At 41.8% G+C, this 18,332-nt stretch overlaps 1 protein-coding gene across 1 annotated transcript in view; it reads right to left on the reverse strand.

Annotated features, from left to right (window-relative positions):
• CTNNA3 (catenin alpha 3) overlaps window positions 1-18,332 on the reverse strand; it is a 411,569-nt gene that overhangs the window by 370,949 nt on the left and 22,288 nt on the right. The window contains exon 5 of the mRNA XM_059850814.1: window positions 14,435-14,554. Coding sequence (XP_059706797.1) covers window positions 14,435-14,554 — 120 coding nt within the window. The remainder of the gene's footprint in view (window positions 1-14,434; window positions 14,555-18,332) is intronic.

The following is an 18,332-nucleotide window of genomic DNA, read 5'->3' on the forward strand; positions in this document are numbered from 1 at the left end:
TGCACAGTGTCTGACAATAAGTTAACACAATATAATGCTTTTGTAGGGTTGGGGAGGGGATGTGCGTGCTGGTTTTCAGCACTGGCACCCAATATATCACCCAACAAGCTTTCAAAGACCAGGCTCTGCAGGACATTTAAGCAGGTCTGCTATTCCCTGTTGTACCTCCAGCCCTTACACTTCAGCACCATTCCAACAGCAAACTGAGGCTGCTGAAATGAAACAGCCAGGAAAGGTTAAGGCTAAACCATCCTCAGCTTGGTGCAGCAGCTCCTCAGGCCCTCTGGAAACCAGTGGTGCTTGCACACACCAAGCACCAGCAGAGCAGGCCCTAGCACCTCTCACACAGCTCCACCTCAGCATCACAAATATTCACAGCAACAGCATCAGACATGAGAAGCAAACCCAACAGTGACAATTTCACCTTAAGGAAGACTGACAAAGATAAGGGATTACTTCCCCAGGCTGCCTGATTCAAAGTATGAGCATTCTGCTCACAGAAGCAAACCAGTGCTAGACTGGAATCCTTAGATTAGAAGTTTTAACTTGGTCCAGTTACACAGTTACATATCCTTTTTTAATAGTTTTCATTTGAAGAGACCTTTCTGTGGGATCAGAATTATTCAATACCACAAAAACAAACCTAATAGGGAATGTACATGACAGGCAGTGTAAGACAAAACAGAAAATGTACACATTTCTTTGCACTGTCTTTAAATGCAGAATTAGCAGCATGTGTATATCATAAAGCACTCATCTCTCATAAAAAGAATTGTAAAACAACATCATTTCCCTAAGCCACTGTCCAGTTCATGGAGCACAAAGCTTACAGAAAACAGGACAGGAATAGGATTTTAGGACTAGAGCTGTCCTAAAATCCTATTCATAAATCTGGTTTCTTCTTTGAAAACTGTACTAAAATAAGAACAGTGAGTGAGTCTCAGTAGCAGGGAATTATTGCCAGTCATTCTTCCATTACAGTGCAGCAGCTGCATTTGCCTGTTCCTGTCATGACAGCATTGCACTGAATGGACATGATATGAAAATACAGTTTTACATTTTCTACTACAAAAATAACTTTTCCACTGTGCTGCACAGAATCAATGTCTAAATGAATTACAGCACACAGGTAAAACCCTGCCCATTAAAAAACTTCTCCAAGTCTCTACCCACCGTCTACAGAAATTTAGTACTGGAGGTGGCAGAAATTCTGTCTAATGACAACTCCATTACTTCCATAAGGTATTTATTAGTGCAGCATGAACAGATCTACAACTACACGGCTGTGAGTTCTACAGTTCTTTCAAACTATACTAATCCACTCTATATTCAAAAAACTTATGGATTAGACATACTGGAAAAGAATTCATCTTCCAAGATAACTGCAAAACAATTGTGGAAAAGGATTAAAGCCTTTCCACTCAAAACATGCTGGACTGAATTGATTCTACCAAGCCACTGAATTTTAAGTCATTTGGTCTGCCACTGCTGCACATTACAAAAAGAAAGCAGTCTACAGGGCTGCAGGAGAAAGTTTCTTCGGGTGTAAAAAATACAAAAAGCAGCTTTATGATACTGCCTTTAACAAGGCCTGAACCATAAACACATCTAGAGAACAGAATTTATAAAGCCTATGCACTGTACTTTATTTAGAAGTATCTTGCACAGGAGAAATGTGCTATAAGATAGAACCAAGGCCTGCACAGCACTGCATGGTAGCAGAATGAGACAGAACAGGCATAATATGAAAAAGAAAGCTACAGCTTAGATAAAAGCAAAATCTTTTTCCCTGGAAGGACACACCAACAGGGGAGCAGGTTGCCCAGAGGGGCTAAACAGTCTGATCCTCATAAAATTTCAAGGCATGCCTGGATAAAGCTGTGAGTAACCTCATCTGACCCCTGAGCTGATCCAAGCTGAGCAGGAGACTGTACCACGACCCTCACGAGGTCTCTTCCCAACAAAACTATTCTGTAATTCTCTAATTACAAAGAGAAAGCAGAGGAACTGATAGTCATAAATAAATCATTGTGACATTTTTGTGACATATAAAATAATATTGCAGCAAAATTATTATGCAAGGGTATAAAGTCTTTATATGAAGGTCCATAAACCATTCTTACAGTATGCATAAACACAGTAAAATTTATGTGGATGGTAAAAAGTCTAATTTAAAACTTTTATAAAATTTAACTAGATACATTTTATTAACATTACCTCTTTCCAAAAAAGAGGATTAAGTATTACAGTTAAATACATCTTGCTAAGAGGCAACTATGCATTTTATTATTTAAGTGATGAACATGCTTCAGCTTTTAACTTTGATTTTCTAACTAAATAAATTTTGTATATGCCAGAGAATTTTAGAGAACAATTCCCACCAGTGCTAGCACTAGCACTGCCCCTACAGAACTCACATTATCAATCTCAAAGGAAGCTCTGTGTCAGACTACATTCTTTGACAAGGAGCACTTTCCACTTTGCTCCCTATGTCCATCATTCTAATTTAACTACCAGAACAGCAAACGTGCTGCAACAACCTGAAGCCTTGACTGATTTACAGCTACCCTCAGCTCACCCAGACCCTCCAGAAGAGGGGCATTTTGTCGTGTGATTTTTGTGGTTTGGGTTTTTTGTTTTGATTCTGTTTTTGTTTTATTAAATGGTGTGAGATGTGCCTTAAGTGCTTCTTTACCTGATTACCCAGAACACGGGTCAGGTCCAATCCCAAGGCAGCTTTTAGAGAGCACACAGTCATGTTCACACATGTACTTCCTACAGCTGTCAAACCTGGATCAAACACTGGAAACAACACCATCTTGGCAGAGCACTTCAGTTTCACAGGACACATGCAAAATGCAATATCCATAAAGGAAAAAAAAAGAATAACCTATATGGGTCAGACTAAATGGTTATTTAGTAAAGCATCCTTGAAGGATGGGACACCTCCGAAAGGCCCAACATTTTAGCAGGGCATGTTGCAATAAGGCAATGGGTAATGGTTTCAAACTGAAAGGGGTCAATTTAAGAGTAGATAGAAGGATGAAATTTTGTACAAAGAGAGTGAAACACCAGCACAGGTTGCCCAGAGAGGCAGCAGATGGCAATCCCTGGAAACATTCATGGTAAGGCTGGCCAGGGCTCTGAGCAACCCGATGGAGCTGAAGATGTCCCTGCTCACTGCAGGGGAGTTGGACTGGATGGCCTCTACAGGTCCCTTCCAAGCCAAAGCCTTCTGTGACTCCATGGCCCCTCACAGGTGAACAGGAGCAGGCCAATCACAGCTGCCTCCAAGAGCAGTGCTGAATGCATTAGGGTCAGGCTTTTCTGTTCAGGGTTTCAGAGGATTTGCTGCTGTAGAACTTGGGCAATGAGGGATCCAGGCTGCAGGAGCAGGAGTGTGAGCAGTGAGCCTGCAGCTCCCACAGGGGCACAGTCAGGGATCCAGGCTGCAGGAGCAGGAGTGTGAGCAGTGACCCTGCAGCTCCCACAGGGGCACAGTCAGGGATCCAGGCTGCAGGAGCAGGAGTGTGAGCAGTGAGCCTGCAGCTCCCACAGGGGCACAGTCAGGGATCCAGGCTGCAGGAGCAGCAGTGTGAGCAGTGACCCTGCAGCTCCCACAGGGGCACAGTCAGGGATCCAGGCTGCAGGAACAGGAGTGTGAGCAGTGACCCTGCAGCTCCCACAGGGGCACAGGCAGGGATCCAGGCTGCAGGAGCAGGAGTGTGAGCAGTGAGCCTGCAGCTCCCACAGGGGCACAGGCAGGGATCCAGGCTGCAGGAGCAGGAGTGGGAGCAGTGACCCTGCAGCTCCCACAGGGGCACAGTCAGGGATTCAGGCTGCAGGAGAGGAGTGTGAGCAGTGAGCCTGCAGCTCCCACAGGGGCACAGGCAGGGATCCAGGCTGCAGGAGCAGGAGTGTGAGCAGTGAGCCTGCAGCTCCCACAGGGGCACAGTCAGGGATTCAGGCTGCAGGAGCAGGAGTGTGAGCAGTGACCCTGCAGCTCCCACAGGGGCACAGTCAGGGATTCAGGCTGCAGGAGCAGGAGTGTGAGCAGTGAGCCTGCAGCTCCCACAGGGGCACAGTCAGGGATTCAGGCTGCAGGAGCAGGAGTGTGAGCAGTGACCCTGCAGCTCCCACAGGGGCACAGTCAGGGATTCAGGCTGCAGGAGCAGGAGTGTGAGCAGTGAGCCTGCAGCTCCCACAGGGGCACCCAGACACACTTGGTGCCCAGGAGCACACACTGCCAAACTCTGTGGGGGACAGTGGCTAAGCTCTGCTTCCCCCGTGCCTCCCACAGGAAGGGAGGGGTACCAGTGCTCCAGGAAAGGTGACAGCTCCCTGCAGAAATGCTCCAAGTGCCATCTCTAACAATGTTTCTTAGAATCCCATTCCTAATAACACCCTTGCAAGCCTCCTGTGAGATGGGTTAAGGCTTAAGTCTTCTTACTAAGAGCTGTTTTACTGACACTACTAAAAGCAGTGACAAAATTAGCTACTAAAGACAGTGAATGAAGGATATAGAAAGAATTTATTCAAGATACATTGAATTATCTTAAAGTACTTCTCTTCTGCATCTTCTTTCGAGGACACCAGTATTGTTCACATCTTTTGTTACATTATTATTATCTATATTTTATTTTCAGAATTGTTTTTTCTGCCTCCCTTGATAACTGCTTTAATTTTGTAACTAGGTCAGAAGTATCAGTCATTTGTCCCCTAAACTATTAAAGACAGGATGGGAACGCACTGCCTTTCTAAGCTATCCTTACTACTGAGGCAAGATTCATATAGCATGCAGGCACAGGTACACACACTTCTTTAAATTCATCTTCATTTGTTCTAACCTTTTCAAGATTCTTAACAGCTTCTCAGCTAGCTCTTTGCAATTCTAATGAACCATTTTCCAAAGCAAATAAAAACTTTCCCATTTCACTTTCACTAAGTCAAGAAGGTGGCCAAGGCCAGGATCAAGAGCTCTTTAGCATACCTCCAATTATTGTTCTCACTAACTCCCTTCCCTGAGCGCCCAGGTTCAACTCTCTTCACACCACAGCAGGGAATACACCCACCCTTCCCGATGAAAAGCAGCTCACTTCTCCCACAGACACTCCCAGTGATTTCACAGGGGAAAGGCTCAAGTGGAGAAGCACACTTGGCTATCATTTTACTTGTGTTTAAAAAGTATAACCTACCCATATAACTGGGGGGGCAGGAAATAGAGGAGTAACAGTCTTCCTTGCATTGTCTCTGTACCTATCCTCTCTAATCCTCTCTGTTATTTTAGCAATAAAATATCATCAGCATCTCCAAGATTCTGGTCTGCAATCTAAATTTTAGTTACAGAGAATTTAGCTCTCCGTTTAGGTTCATAACCTTGACATGCAAAGTACTGCTCTAAGAATGCTGGCTTTTAGTGAAAATGTCACTTTTGCCAGGGATTTTACCCAGAGACCAGGCACATCTGTTATGAGTCTACAAATTAATATTCAGTAAGAAACTTTACTGAAAGGCTGCATGATCTTTTCAGATCCTGAAATAATTTATTGACCTCTACTAACTTAGCAGAAGAGGTGAAATGCTGCAGTATTTTCTTAAGATGTTCAAAAAGACTCTGCACTTCAGACACATCTTCTGCAGGAACTGCTCAGACACCTCCCTCCCAGCTCCCAGAAACAAGAGAGGGAATCACCACTGGGAGATCATAGCCTCCAGGTCTCTTTACCTGAAAAGACACATAACTGTACTCTTTGACTATGTGGTCTCTCAACCTTTTCCACCTTAGTGAATCCAGTGCTGAATTTCAAAAGTGCAGATAACATAAGCTAATAAATGCACTTTTTTTCTTTTTTGCAACCATTTGAGATCTAGCTAAAATAAAGTACATAAAATTGTCCTGTGCTACAGTTTGTACTTCTCTCTCCCATGAATCAAAAAGAATCATCCTTCCTCCAGTGCTAACCAACCAAGTTACAGATAAAATTAATATAATTGTTGTTTCATATATAAATCTTGGCCGAAGGAAGATTTTATTACATGCTATCTCTTGTTCTTACAAAGTTAAATTAATGCAGAAAAAACCCAAATGCACTTACTCAAGGAAATAAACAAATTTAAATTGGACATAGGAACCTTTCACTATCCCACTGCCAGCAGGATTTATTGTTATGAGCTATAAAAGCACTGTTACAAGTGTCAAAATCTTACCTACAAAGGAAGTTTTGCTCCATAATGACCATCTATAAAGGCCCAACTTCACTAAATCACATAAAGTCAAACTTCAAGATAGATCAGCTGCGTAATAGCCACTGATCACTGATAGCTGAAAAGTCACCAGCTGCAGCACTCTCAAACCATGAAGAACTTACAATACAGCCTCATGCTCTAAAAAAAAAGCTAGAAAGCAAATAAAGGAAAATTTTAGAGCCTGATGAGGCCCATCAAGCATGGCCAAGGTCTGACTGCTCTCCCAAACCCTGATGAGAAAAAGAGCCAGTGATGACAGGCCTATATGTCACAGACAATCAGATGCATTTTGGCTGGGTCGTGACAACGACCTGAAATTCCAGAGGGATGGAAAGGAGGAAATCAAGGTCAGGAAGGCCAAAATTAGGTTGGGGCAGTGCCCTCTGTCATGACCCATCCTCTGCCCTCATTCCTGTCTGTCCAAACACGTGCTCCAGCTCTTCCTGGTGATCCTCCAGACCCTGAGGAAGCACCGGAGCACGGGGCTGTTTGTGCAGGGACACACAGCAACACAGGAGACAGCATCCCTGGGGGTGGGACTGCTAGGTTTGTTTGAATCCATTGTGATAAGCACCTTTCTGGGAGCAAAATGAATGAGTCAGTACATTTAGAATGCACCAACAGAAATGAGGTGTGGATGACAGATGACAAAGGCTTGGAGGAAGAAGGAGACAAAGGAAGCAAAAAGGGATGCAGAATGACTGGATAAGAACTGTAAGTGCTAAATGAAAGAGTGAGTTTTAGAGGGAAACTGCAGTGGGATTATGCAAATGCAAACTACAGAATGCAACTTGATGCAGAATGTGCAGGACCAAGGGGCAGGGATGTGTGCAGGAGAGACAATATAAAAAGAAGGACTAAGTGGCCACCTTGACACGGTCACACAGACTCCGAAGTAGGAATATTGACTTGGACTTGAGACGAGACTAATAAATAATTTGTCAGGGTATGTAACAGTGATTTCTCTCTTTAGGCTTTCTTCAGCTCTGTGTAGCATTGTTCCAGCTTACCTAGAAGAACTGGAATCCTAAGGCTGAGAGATTACCAAGGGTCAGAACCCTCATAAACAGCACTAACAAGTTCTTCCCTCAAAACAAGGTAGAGCCAGAGAAAAGCTAAGAAGCTCCCCTGGTACATAACTGGTTACAGAACTTCAGCTTCACAGGAGACAGAGATCCCCACCTCTACCTCCTAACCTGCTACCACAAGAGAAAAAAAAACCCTACACCCTGCACAAAATTCAAGTTTTTTATTTCCTATGTTGATGTTCTATCTGCTAAAGCACTGAGGAATGGCCAAGTACTATGGCCAGAGTAACTGCACCACAAGCTGAGCCTTCAGATAAGGACAGCCAGACCCAACTGCTCCTGGCAGAGTCTGCTTTGGCTGTTGCCTGCTATGAGTTCCTAGAGCAAACACATCAGGAGCAGTGCTCCTGCAGGATTTGTCCATCATTCCCAAGCATTATGTTCTCAAACCATTTTCCATTCACAGCTCAGTTCTTTTGCAAGGCTTTGCATTTCATCTAATCTGATTTTTACAAAGCGCCAAGGCAGAGAAACATTTTATATGGAATTTATTTTTCTGTGAGAAGCTGGTGTATGTCTGTCAGGCTGGGATCAATACAATATAACATTCCCCTCAGATAAGTCTTTCACAAACTACTATTACTGTCATTTTCACCAGGACATAACATCACTCATTAGCCTCTCTCTAGTAATCAGAGCTCTGCATTCCAAACTGTTATTGCACTTCTAACTTGCATCCTTTCAGCATCCAAATAGCAGTTTTTCTCATACTAAGAAAAAAAGCACAAAAAAATAACCCAATCCCCAAACCAAAAAAAACCTGTCACCACAAACAAAAACAGTAGCTCAGACTCTATGGTACATACTGTCTCTGAGCCTGTAAAAATGTCAACTGTCCTCAGACTGAACTTTTTACCTAGTCTGACATAAATCTGTCCAAGCCTGAAAAAAGGAACTTCAAATATCCACAGTACCTTACTGGCAAGTCCTTATACAGCAATAAATCTTTAACTCTTGGATGGAGGCATTTAGTGATGTCCTCCAGTAGATCTGGTACTAAGAGACTTGCTGAAGGTCACACAAGATAGCTGTGAGAAAGCAAATGTGAAAATGTTTACAAGACATTTATATATGCATCTCCCACTTCTCTTTTTTCCTTTACGAGTCAGTAAAGAATTTCTTTTATAGTCACCACTCCCCACTGCTCCAGGCCATTTAATTTTAAAAAAACAAAAGAAAAGAATGTCATATCAAAATAGCACATACATCGTTTTTATAGTGCTCAACAAAGGAAGCATCATCTTTAAATCTTGCTTTTTCTGTAGAATATGCAGATATGTTACTTCCCAGAAAATCAGGGAATGTATTTTCTCCTTCAATTATAGCTAACTTGAATAAGAAAAAAGAAAGGGTAAGGGGAAAGGAAAGGGGTGGGGAAAAGGGGGTGGGGAAAAGGGGGTGGGGAAAAGGGGGTGGGGAAAAGGGGGTGGGGAAAAGGGGGTGGGGAAAAGGGGGTGGGGAAAAGGGGGTGGGGAAAAGGGGGTGGGGAAAAGGGGGTGGGGAAAAGGGGGTGGGAAAGGAAAAATTTCCTGAGGGGGAGGGAGGACAAGGAATCATTAGTGCACCGTAGGGCATAATTTGAACTCACAGTAATGTCCAAAAATAGGTGTGCTTTTCTCAGACAGGACACTTTAAGGATGAGCACAAGTCATCACATGTAGGCAGGAACAGTCAGCTGCACAATGTATAATTTGAAGCAACCAAACAGGCAACACTTCACAGGAAAGTGAAAAAGCTCACCTCACTCCTGCTGCATAAAAGTGCAGTTTTGTTTTTTCCCTTGAGACACTGCTGCCTAACAGAATACTGCAATTGTCATAAAAATCAGTTATCACTGCCTCATTAAGAACCATTCTCCTTAGACTCTGACCCCATTTAGAACCCCCCAAATTCTGGTTTTATCCCACATTAGCATAAACATATCACCTGAACTATCATTCTATTTCATCAGGAGGAAAAAATAAATTGGTTTCCAGCCTACTGAAAAAACAGAGTTCTAATCTTAGCCACTACCTCCCACTGAGATAAACCACCCAACACATCAAATTTCATACAGGAGGCATACATGGTACCATAGCAAATGTTCAAGAGCAAAATCAGTGGTGTATCCAAGTCCCCCATGGAATGCACTCAAAATTCTCTACAGCTTTTTAAGTCATGCCCTTATAACATTACTTAGTTGTCTCTGTAATTTAATTTCTAGCTGAAGATCTCATTTCCTTCCCACTGTAACACTCAATTTTGTATTGTCTGTTGTTAAATTACCTGGTGACTTCTTGGTTAAATGTAAAGCATCATCCATCCTTGGCTCCCAAGACATTTCAGCTACATTTATCAGAGACAAGACTGGACTGGAATCTTTCATCCAAACTGACAACATCTTGGGTGCAGCCAAAACTAATTCAGTTTCATAGAAACAGCAACAGACCGAGCTTTGGAAAGATGAGGGGAGGCATGACTTTTTTCCTCAGAGGTTTAGCATCCATACAAAGACAGAAACATCACACACATGGAGATACAAATGAAAATCATTCAAGATGGAACTGACAGACACAAATCCAGCTGAACAAGGGAGCAGCTAACAGTATCGCACAGGCTGGGGAAATGTTGATATCAAAGTCTTTCCCCTACAACTCTGAATACATATAAAAAATTATAAGCACAGGGAATATGAGCACTTTCAGGTGAGCAGGGAAAAGAAAAACCTCTTCCCCCATTAAGCAAGCCAAAGAGATATGTGAGACAGACAGAAGCAAGGACCAAATGACAGAACTATAATCATGGAATTACTTAAACAAGTCAGGTGGCTGAGAACAGAATTGTCATAATTTTTCACTATCTTAGCTACTGAGACTAATCTGTTGTTTGCTTTTTCAAAAACTGAATGCATAAATCAACTATTTTAATTACACCACAACATGATAGATGTTGTCCCTATGTCAAGGGGAGATAAGCAGCTGCAATACTGGAAATATACCCTATAGGCTCATTTTATAATCAATACTGTGTGACTACATATTAAAGGAGAAAACAAAGGAAAGCATTTTCAGAAATCTAATGGGAATCAAATGCCTGTTTGTCCTTAAAATTACTCTGGAGTAAATTACGAGGCTTCTTTGAAAATTCCTAAACAAGATCTCAACACATCCAACTCTAAAATCCAAAAGATTAGACAGAGGTAGAGTGGTAAATACAAAAGTGAACAAATTCACCCATTTGTTAATCCAGGATGGTAATTCAGAAGACATAATTCTGCCTTTAGCCTCCAACAAACAACCAAATGTAGTGTCATTCTTAAGTCTGGAGGTGGAAAAAAGTGAATTCTCATTCAAATTCCCCCAACAGCACAAGCCACAGAAGGATCTATAATTCCTGCCCTTTAATTTGCATCTCAGTTATTTCACAGCTTTTCAAAAGGCATGGATAATGGACAGAAATGCTACAAGCAGTGACTGATGTACTGCACCTCTTAACTAAGTCCTCTCAGTAGTTAATGGTCAAAAATGTTCTTTTGTTTTCTGGTTTGAACTTGTCTGACTTCCATCCACTGGCTCTTCTCATATTTCCATGTACTAGAATAAAGATTTAGTTAAGTACCTCTATTGCTGACATTTCTAAGCCATAACCTTTTCCAGATAACTTAAGGAGCTCAGTCATGCAGCTTTCTATCATCATGCTTGTTTTCTTGACAACAAATAATTCACCCTGAACTCCCTCCAATTTCCAGCAGACTTTTAAAGGGTTTGCCACAAAATAAACCTGCCAGTTGATAAGTGATAATCTCTTTCAAAAACTTGTCTCCAGCTGCTGGAGTGGAGCACTTCAGTGAACAAATCTCATACTGTGCTGCTTGTTGCTGGGGTAGAGTTCAGGTTTTTTCCACAGTAGCTGTGCTGTGTATGATCTGTGCTGGAAGCAGTGTTGGTAGCACAGGGATGTTTTGGGCATTGCTGAGCAGAGCTCACAGAGCCAAGGCCTCCTCTGGCCCTCACCCAACCCCACCAGGAAGGGGCTGGGAGGGGACAGAACCAGGACAGCTGAGCCCAAGTGATCCAAGGCAGATCCCAGCCCGAGTGGGGCCGTGCTCAGCACACAGAGCTGGGCCAGGAGAAGGAGGAAGGAGGACATTCAGGGTGATGGAGTTTGTCCTCCCCAGTCACTGTCACACGTGATGGGGCCCTGCTCTCCTGGGGATGGATGGACACCTGCCCAGCCATGGGAAGTGGGGAATCAGTTCCTTGTTCTGCTTTCCTTGTGGGTATGGCTTTTGCTTTATCTGTTGAAATTACTTTATCAACCACAACTTCTCACTTTCACTCTTCTGATTCCCTCCCACCAAAGTGAACAATCCAAGCTGAAGACTAAAAGTGCATTTAATCCATTTTAACAAAAAGAAGTACCATTTGACTGAAGAAGCAAGTTTTCATTCAAAATTAAACTTTTCAAAATGCAAATTTGACCTGTATAATCATGAAGGCAGCTGCAGTACTGATAACAAGGGACTGTGAACCAGAACAGGGAATGGCTCTGCTGCATCTTCTGCAAGCACTTTTTCCCAGGAGTGAAATAAATCACTGCATGCCCCATAAACGTCTTTGATACAGCCCTTATCTCCTTCAGTTTCCAACACAACTTTTTAAAACATTTCTAAATATAACAAACATCAGAAAGAAATCCTAAAATGATTTTTTAAATGGATTAACCAAAATTCTTTCACATAGATTCCGTCCTTTACAAACAACTTCCTTGAGGGCACACAATAAACATCAAACAAGCAAACCTTAAAGCAGAATACTTTACAACAGGATACTGCTTTTGTGTGTCTGCACATTCGGAAGTCCTGTTGTCAACTATAAGATGACACATTGGTGGAGGCTTCTAGTCAAAAACTGAATGTCTTTGGATTACAGCCAGCACTGCTACAGGCATCCTAAAGGCACTGTTAGCACTAAGAACAGCAGCAACCGTGGCAATTTTTCAGTCTGACAGGTGCTAAATACCACTGAACTTCACTCTAAGTCCATTTTTATTGCAGCTATTGCCCAACTCTCCTTAAATGACCTCACAGTAAGATTATTATAATAAACAGCCTTAAAACAGTGACATTCCAGCTGAACACTTTATGGACAACTTCCCTCCAATAGCAACAAAGACTCAGGAAGAGAAAAGGAAGTGTGCACCCACCACAGCACCCCAAGAGCAGAGCTGGGATCTATCACTAAGTCCCATCTTATCCCCAAGTGCTTTAACATTTTGTCCTCTCACTTCCCCTGAAAACATTCATATTGCAAAGGTAGTATTTAGGTTGATACAAACCAATTTAAACTTTACTTAGCTTTTACTGGAAACATTCCATGAAGTCACAGAGCAAGAGAAGAAGTTTTAGTACTCATTGTGGCATGTGGCTGTTCTTTTTTGTCAAATTTCAGAGATGAGACAGTATCAGGGAAATTAAAAGCTTGTTTTAATTCAAAGGAATTGCCAGACTATCTCCTGGACAAGAAAGAAAATCTACATTTCTCAGACATAGGCATCTCCTGGTACATTTCAAAATGGCAGCCTGGCTATAAACAGATATTCTCAACCCAAAGGAATTTCTCTAGTGGGTGCTGCCCAACCTTCACCCCAAACAAGTCTGCCACTTGTATACTGCTGCCACTCACAGAAGTTTGGCCTATATTTATTAATCAGAGTCGATGTGGGACATTTTGAACACCCTTTAAGAAGCCCAGCTCTGATTTCCCATCTGTTCTGTAAACCTTCCCACTGAAGAAGTACCTTGCTATACTGCATTTCATGGCTCATGTCTGAAGAAAGTACAGGAGCAGATAACTGTATTTCTTTCAAAAGCAACATTCATTGCTTTCAGCATATAAACCCCTTATTTTACCACCAATAGTGTCACACTCAGACCATATACAAACATACAGATGCAGTTACTCAGCATTTTGCCAGAGGGACTGTGAATATACCCTTAACCTAATACAAGTGTATATAAATTGTTATCAATTAAATGTGCTACCAATTAAACATAATATCAATTAAACACTCCATAAATATGTCCCAAATTCACAACAGCTTCAGTCCCAAAGCAGGTCAGTGATTTTTGCACAGCAATCCGCAATTCTCAATCTTTTCACAAAAAGACTACTTTCTCTTTAAAGCAGGACAAAATTCTAAGCATCTTCTACACTAAATACATCTGTACAAGCACTTTTCAAATCCCCCACTGCAGGTTCTCCAGCAAGTCCTACTGAAATGAAAATCTCGGTATCAAGAAGCATGTAAAACACTCCTCCCCATAACCAGGTAACTACTGCTCAGATAAACAATGCAAATTAACTAAGACACAGGGAATCTAATCAATTACCTGACATAAATAGCTGCAAGTGATCTGCCCCAAGCACGTGAACTGTTTGGCAACACTGACACCAAGTGACAGAATTCAGGAAAACACAAACCACAACGACCCCTGCACAGAAATGTTACAGCTTTTACCCTCAAGCTGTGGAAGAGGTAAAGCCTTATTTTATCATCAAGAGAAGAAAATTAGTGAATACCCATAATGAGAGCTGATATTTTCACATCAACTATGTATAAGTGTCAGAACATCCAACATTAAACACGTGTTAACAATTCAACTTTGATCTTGCAAACACAAGTCAAAGACCATGTACTCTTCAAAGTTTGATGCATACTAACCTCGCAAATTCATTTCTAAAGGAGAAAAAGTAGTGATTTGCATGCATAGAAAGTATTGGATTCCACTGACTGAGGTGAATTTGGTTAATTTCTCAAGTAAAAGATTGCAAACAGTACTTGTATACACTTCCATTTAAATAATTACCTGTTAATGCAACTTTGAACGTCTGCTAGTCTCACTTGTTCTGCCTGGGCTTTTCTCTGCTGAAAAACCAAAGCCCAGCAGTCCAGCACCAAATACTTTAGGTAGACTTCCCCCACCCCACTGCCTTACCTGACACACTGCACAAAGCACAAAACCCAATGACAGAACAGTAACTCCATCCCACACAGCAGTTTTACCACCCACCCTGTTTATGCCCAGCATTTTGTCTTCTTACAAGCCTCCATGGGCTTACCTGCTGACGTCTGTAGGCCAAGTAATCAAGGTTTTCCAGATCTTTTTGAAACTTTTGGTAGGTCTTCTGCAGATCAGATTTACTGGATACATTTTTTAAAGATTCAAATGTTCTTTGAAACTGTGAGGGAAAATAAAAAAACAAAGCCAACAAAAAATTATCATTCATACAGTTGCTGTGCTTCATTCTGTATTACAATTATTTCCTACTAAATACTAAGGCTATTGAGCTTTGTCACCTCTAACCTCCCACATATTCGTACAGTTTTGTTTTGAAACCAATCACAGAATTCAAAGCATTGTACATATGCCCTCCTCAATTACATAAAATCCTCAAACTTCACAGGTCAGAGCAAACACAAGCAATCAGTCTCTAAAGATGAGTTCTTTTTCTATGCCAAGTTCCAGGAAGTAATAAATTGACACAGATTTAAATACTTTCTTTTCAACTAAGAAAAGTGTATGCAACTTTATACAGGCCATGAACTCATTCTATCAAGCATAACAGTAGAACTTAGAAATCACAGGGTGCTTCTTATCAAGTTAATTTACTTAAGAGTAATTTAAGACTGGATAATCACCTCAGGCAACATGCCCACATTCTGCATGAAAACTGTGACAACTCCAATTATGGTTCACTATAGACCTTACTTTTAAATTTAAAACCTCTTTCATGCATACACTATTATTAAAAAGAGGACTGGTATTTTTCAGAGATGCACAACACCAGCCCAGCTGTAGGAACTGTAACAGAAAGGTTAACACTTGTGTCAGAGGAGAACTGGAGGTCCAGCTTCCTTGCTACCTTCAGGAAATCAGGAGCCTTCTCCTCTGACTTGCTGTTTTCCCAGCTGTAAATACCATTCTTCACCTCAGGAGCATGTGATGGCTGCAAAGCTGCAGGTAGCTCAGGAAACCTTTGTTATCACTGTGATTACCATCAAGTCTATAAACATATATTTACACAGACATAATCAGAAAGAACTACACACTTGTAAATCCTTCCAAAATATTAGCTGAGCCTCCTGCAGTTCCAGGGCCTGTAGGTGAAGCTCACCTGTGGTACCAGTACCCAGGGAATGAGGCAATGGACTCCTTTCCAGCCAGTTCTGGACAACCAAGCACTTCTGTAGTAACTACAACATTTCTCTATAGCTTTGCTTAAACTACAGCCACTGAACTGGAATAATGAACCACAGGAGAGAAGGGAAAAAAAACCAAAAAAAACCCAAAAGAAAGCCAAACCCCCACTCATCTTCTGCCCTCTTTAATAAGCTGACAACATAACTGACAGCCCATGCTGATCATGGATGTGGAGTGCTCCAGAGCCCCTCATCCCTGAGCAGGTGACTCAGCTCAAGCCCAAGCTGTAGCTGATGCTGAACAGCCCCCAGGTACTTCTCCTTGGGGATAACAAGCAGCTGCAGTGGATTTCCACTGACAATTTACAACAACCTGCCTGGAACCTTCAGGCAAGTTAGCACGTCTTGTTTGCTGCTCTGCAGCCTTTATTTCAGTCTCACTGCTCTCATAACCAAAAGGCAAGTTAAGGCAGTGTTTCCATCCACTTGTAATTTATCTTACTCTACCTCATTCAGCACTACTAGAGGTTAACTGGAGACTTTCTAGCTGCATTTAAATTGTTTGCTATGAAAAAATAAAATAAAACCTTCTCGCCCAAAGTATATGTTCCTGAATTCTGCACCGACATGGCTGACAGAACACACAAGCTAAGACAAAACTGCAATAGTCTCTATTCTTTTCTGTTTGACTTCATCATCTTCCAATTTTTGCATGATTTGTTGTTTTCAGATTTTATCTCTGCTCCAGAGCTGATGTGAAAGTCTTGCATTTGCAATGTTTGCTTTCATCAATTCTCACTCCTGGCTAACCCCTTAGCTGGAAGCAACTTAATTGCAACATTTGCAAACACGGCCTGAGTTCAGTTTAAGGTGACCAAAAGCACTCCATAGGCCTTGCTTTTTTTGAAGTGTGTGAGAAACTGCTCATTATGTCTCTGGCAAGTTCATAATGCACCTTCTGCTTCAAACCATGACATATTTCTCCAGAACTTGGTCCAAAGCTGTTGCACCCTGTTGTGGGATTGAATAATACAGGGGAAAGGTCTCCAATGATCCCCACTCACTAAATAAACAGAAGGTACAGTCTTTTCTTGAGGGGTCTTTTTTTTAAGATAATCATCAAAATGTTAGACTACAATACAGCTGTAGAATCATCATCATCCTTTTAAGGATGTACTTAATCCCACAGCTTCAATTCTTCATTAACTGGAGCTCTGCTAGCAAGATCACTCACTTCCTTATGTCCTGCAGCAACCTAAACATTAATAATACATTTGGCTCTCTGGAAAGAGATATAAGAAGCAGCATGAGAGCACGATCAAATACAAATCAAATGTGTAACTATAAGGGCAACACGCTTCAATAAAATTGATGGGTAACTGCCAGAACATCCACATCTGTCTTTAGATCTAAGGGAGAAACACTTTTTAAAAATTTAACTCAAAAGTAAATAAAAAAATCAACCAAGCAATTTTAAGAAAACACAGATATGCTCTTTCCACTGTCATCAGCAGGAAATCAGAAAATTGTGCCTTGGACATACGAAGGTTATCAGCACATATGTTAAAACTACGTCTGGATCATACTTCTATCAGTGTGAAGCAGCATTTTGGGGTGAGTGGTAAAAAAACCTCTCTCATCTCCCCTGTCTAGAGGTGAAAAGAAATGTCAGAATTCCTGACTTTCCTCTTACCAATAACCAAATATAAATAATCCTAAGAGATTCACAGAAGCTCTTTTCTGCCTGTTACATTTTCAAAGTGCTTTGAACAGTTTCTGGAAGCTGAGAAGTAGCATTCCTTTACTACTTTTGTTCTCAGTGGCACTACTAGGTAGCTACCTGGACTCACTTTCCCTCTCTGGTAAAATCTTATCTCTGTGATTTTATCAGAGCTGCTTCTGTTTGCCAAGTTACCACAGGTAACCTCCCAGCACAGATAGTGCACAGACAACTTCCTACCTTAAAGAGAAGAGCATGACTTTATATCCATTAATATCACAGCATTCCTTTCACAGGAAACCCCAAACCTCTCAAATGCAGAACCAGAGCCCAGCACCCTGGCCCTGTAAAGCAGGGTGGGTAACACAGCAGCCCCAGTGTCCTGAGCAGGCACCATCAAGACATGGCTGAATGAAGGCTTTGTGCTCATCCAACTGGAAACCAGCCACAGTGAACGCTTCAACCAAGTGAGGCAACTCTCACTGTCCCATTTTAGGGACCACAAAGCAACAAATACCATCAGAACTCCGAAAGTGATGAGGATCACAAATGTGGATGGGTCTGAAGAGTGCTACAACACTTCCTTGCTTGGAAGTATGATGTACCTGATTAGGGGAAGGCAGAGTCCTGCAGCCTCCTCTCAGATACTGACATGGTTCATCCAATTAGTAAGGGTGACTGAAAGCATCAGGACTGAAAGTCCTATGGCCTCACATCTTACACACTGCGATGTCAAAGATGAGAGGTGAGCTCTGGCTGAAGTTTCTCCTGCAGTAAAGCAGATTAACAGCTGAGAATTCTCTGCTGTCTTTATGAGCTCCTGACGTAGCATTTTTAAGGGTTTTCTTCACTATCCTTCTACCTACATTCAAGAGCCTTGGAACTTTTGCTCTGCTGTCACATGTAACAAAAATGGGGCAATGAGATCAAAGGGAAGAGGCTGAGACAGAGCGGCTGCACATTTCAAAATGAAATCATATTAAACTAACTAATCATACTAAAATTTTGATACTGCTTAAGCCAAACTTTACTACGTTTCATCTTCAATATGAGCCATGAAAATTAATGCCTTACCAGCTAAACAGGAGGCCAGAACA

The sequence above is a fragment of the Haemorhous mexicanus genome, chromosome 7 (genome assembly GCF_027477595.1).
Source record: "Haemorhous mexicanus isolate bHaeMex1 chromosome 7, bHaeMex1.pri, whole genome shotgun sequence".
NCBI classification, from domain to species: Eukaryota; Metazoa; Chordata; class Aves; order Passeriformes; family Fringillidae; genus Haemorhous; species Haemorhous mexicanus.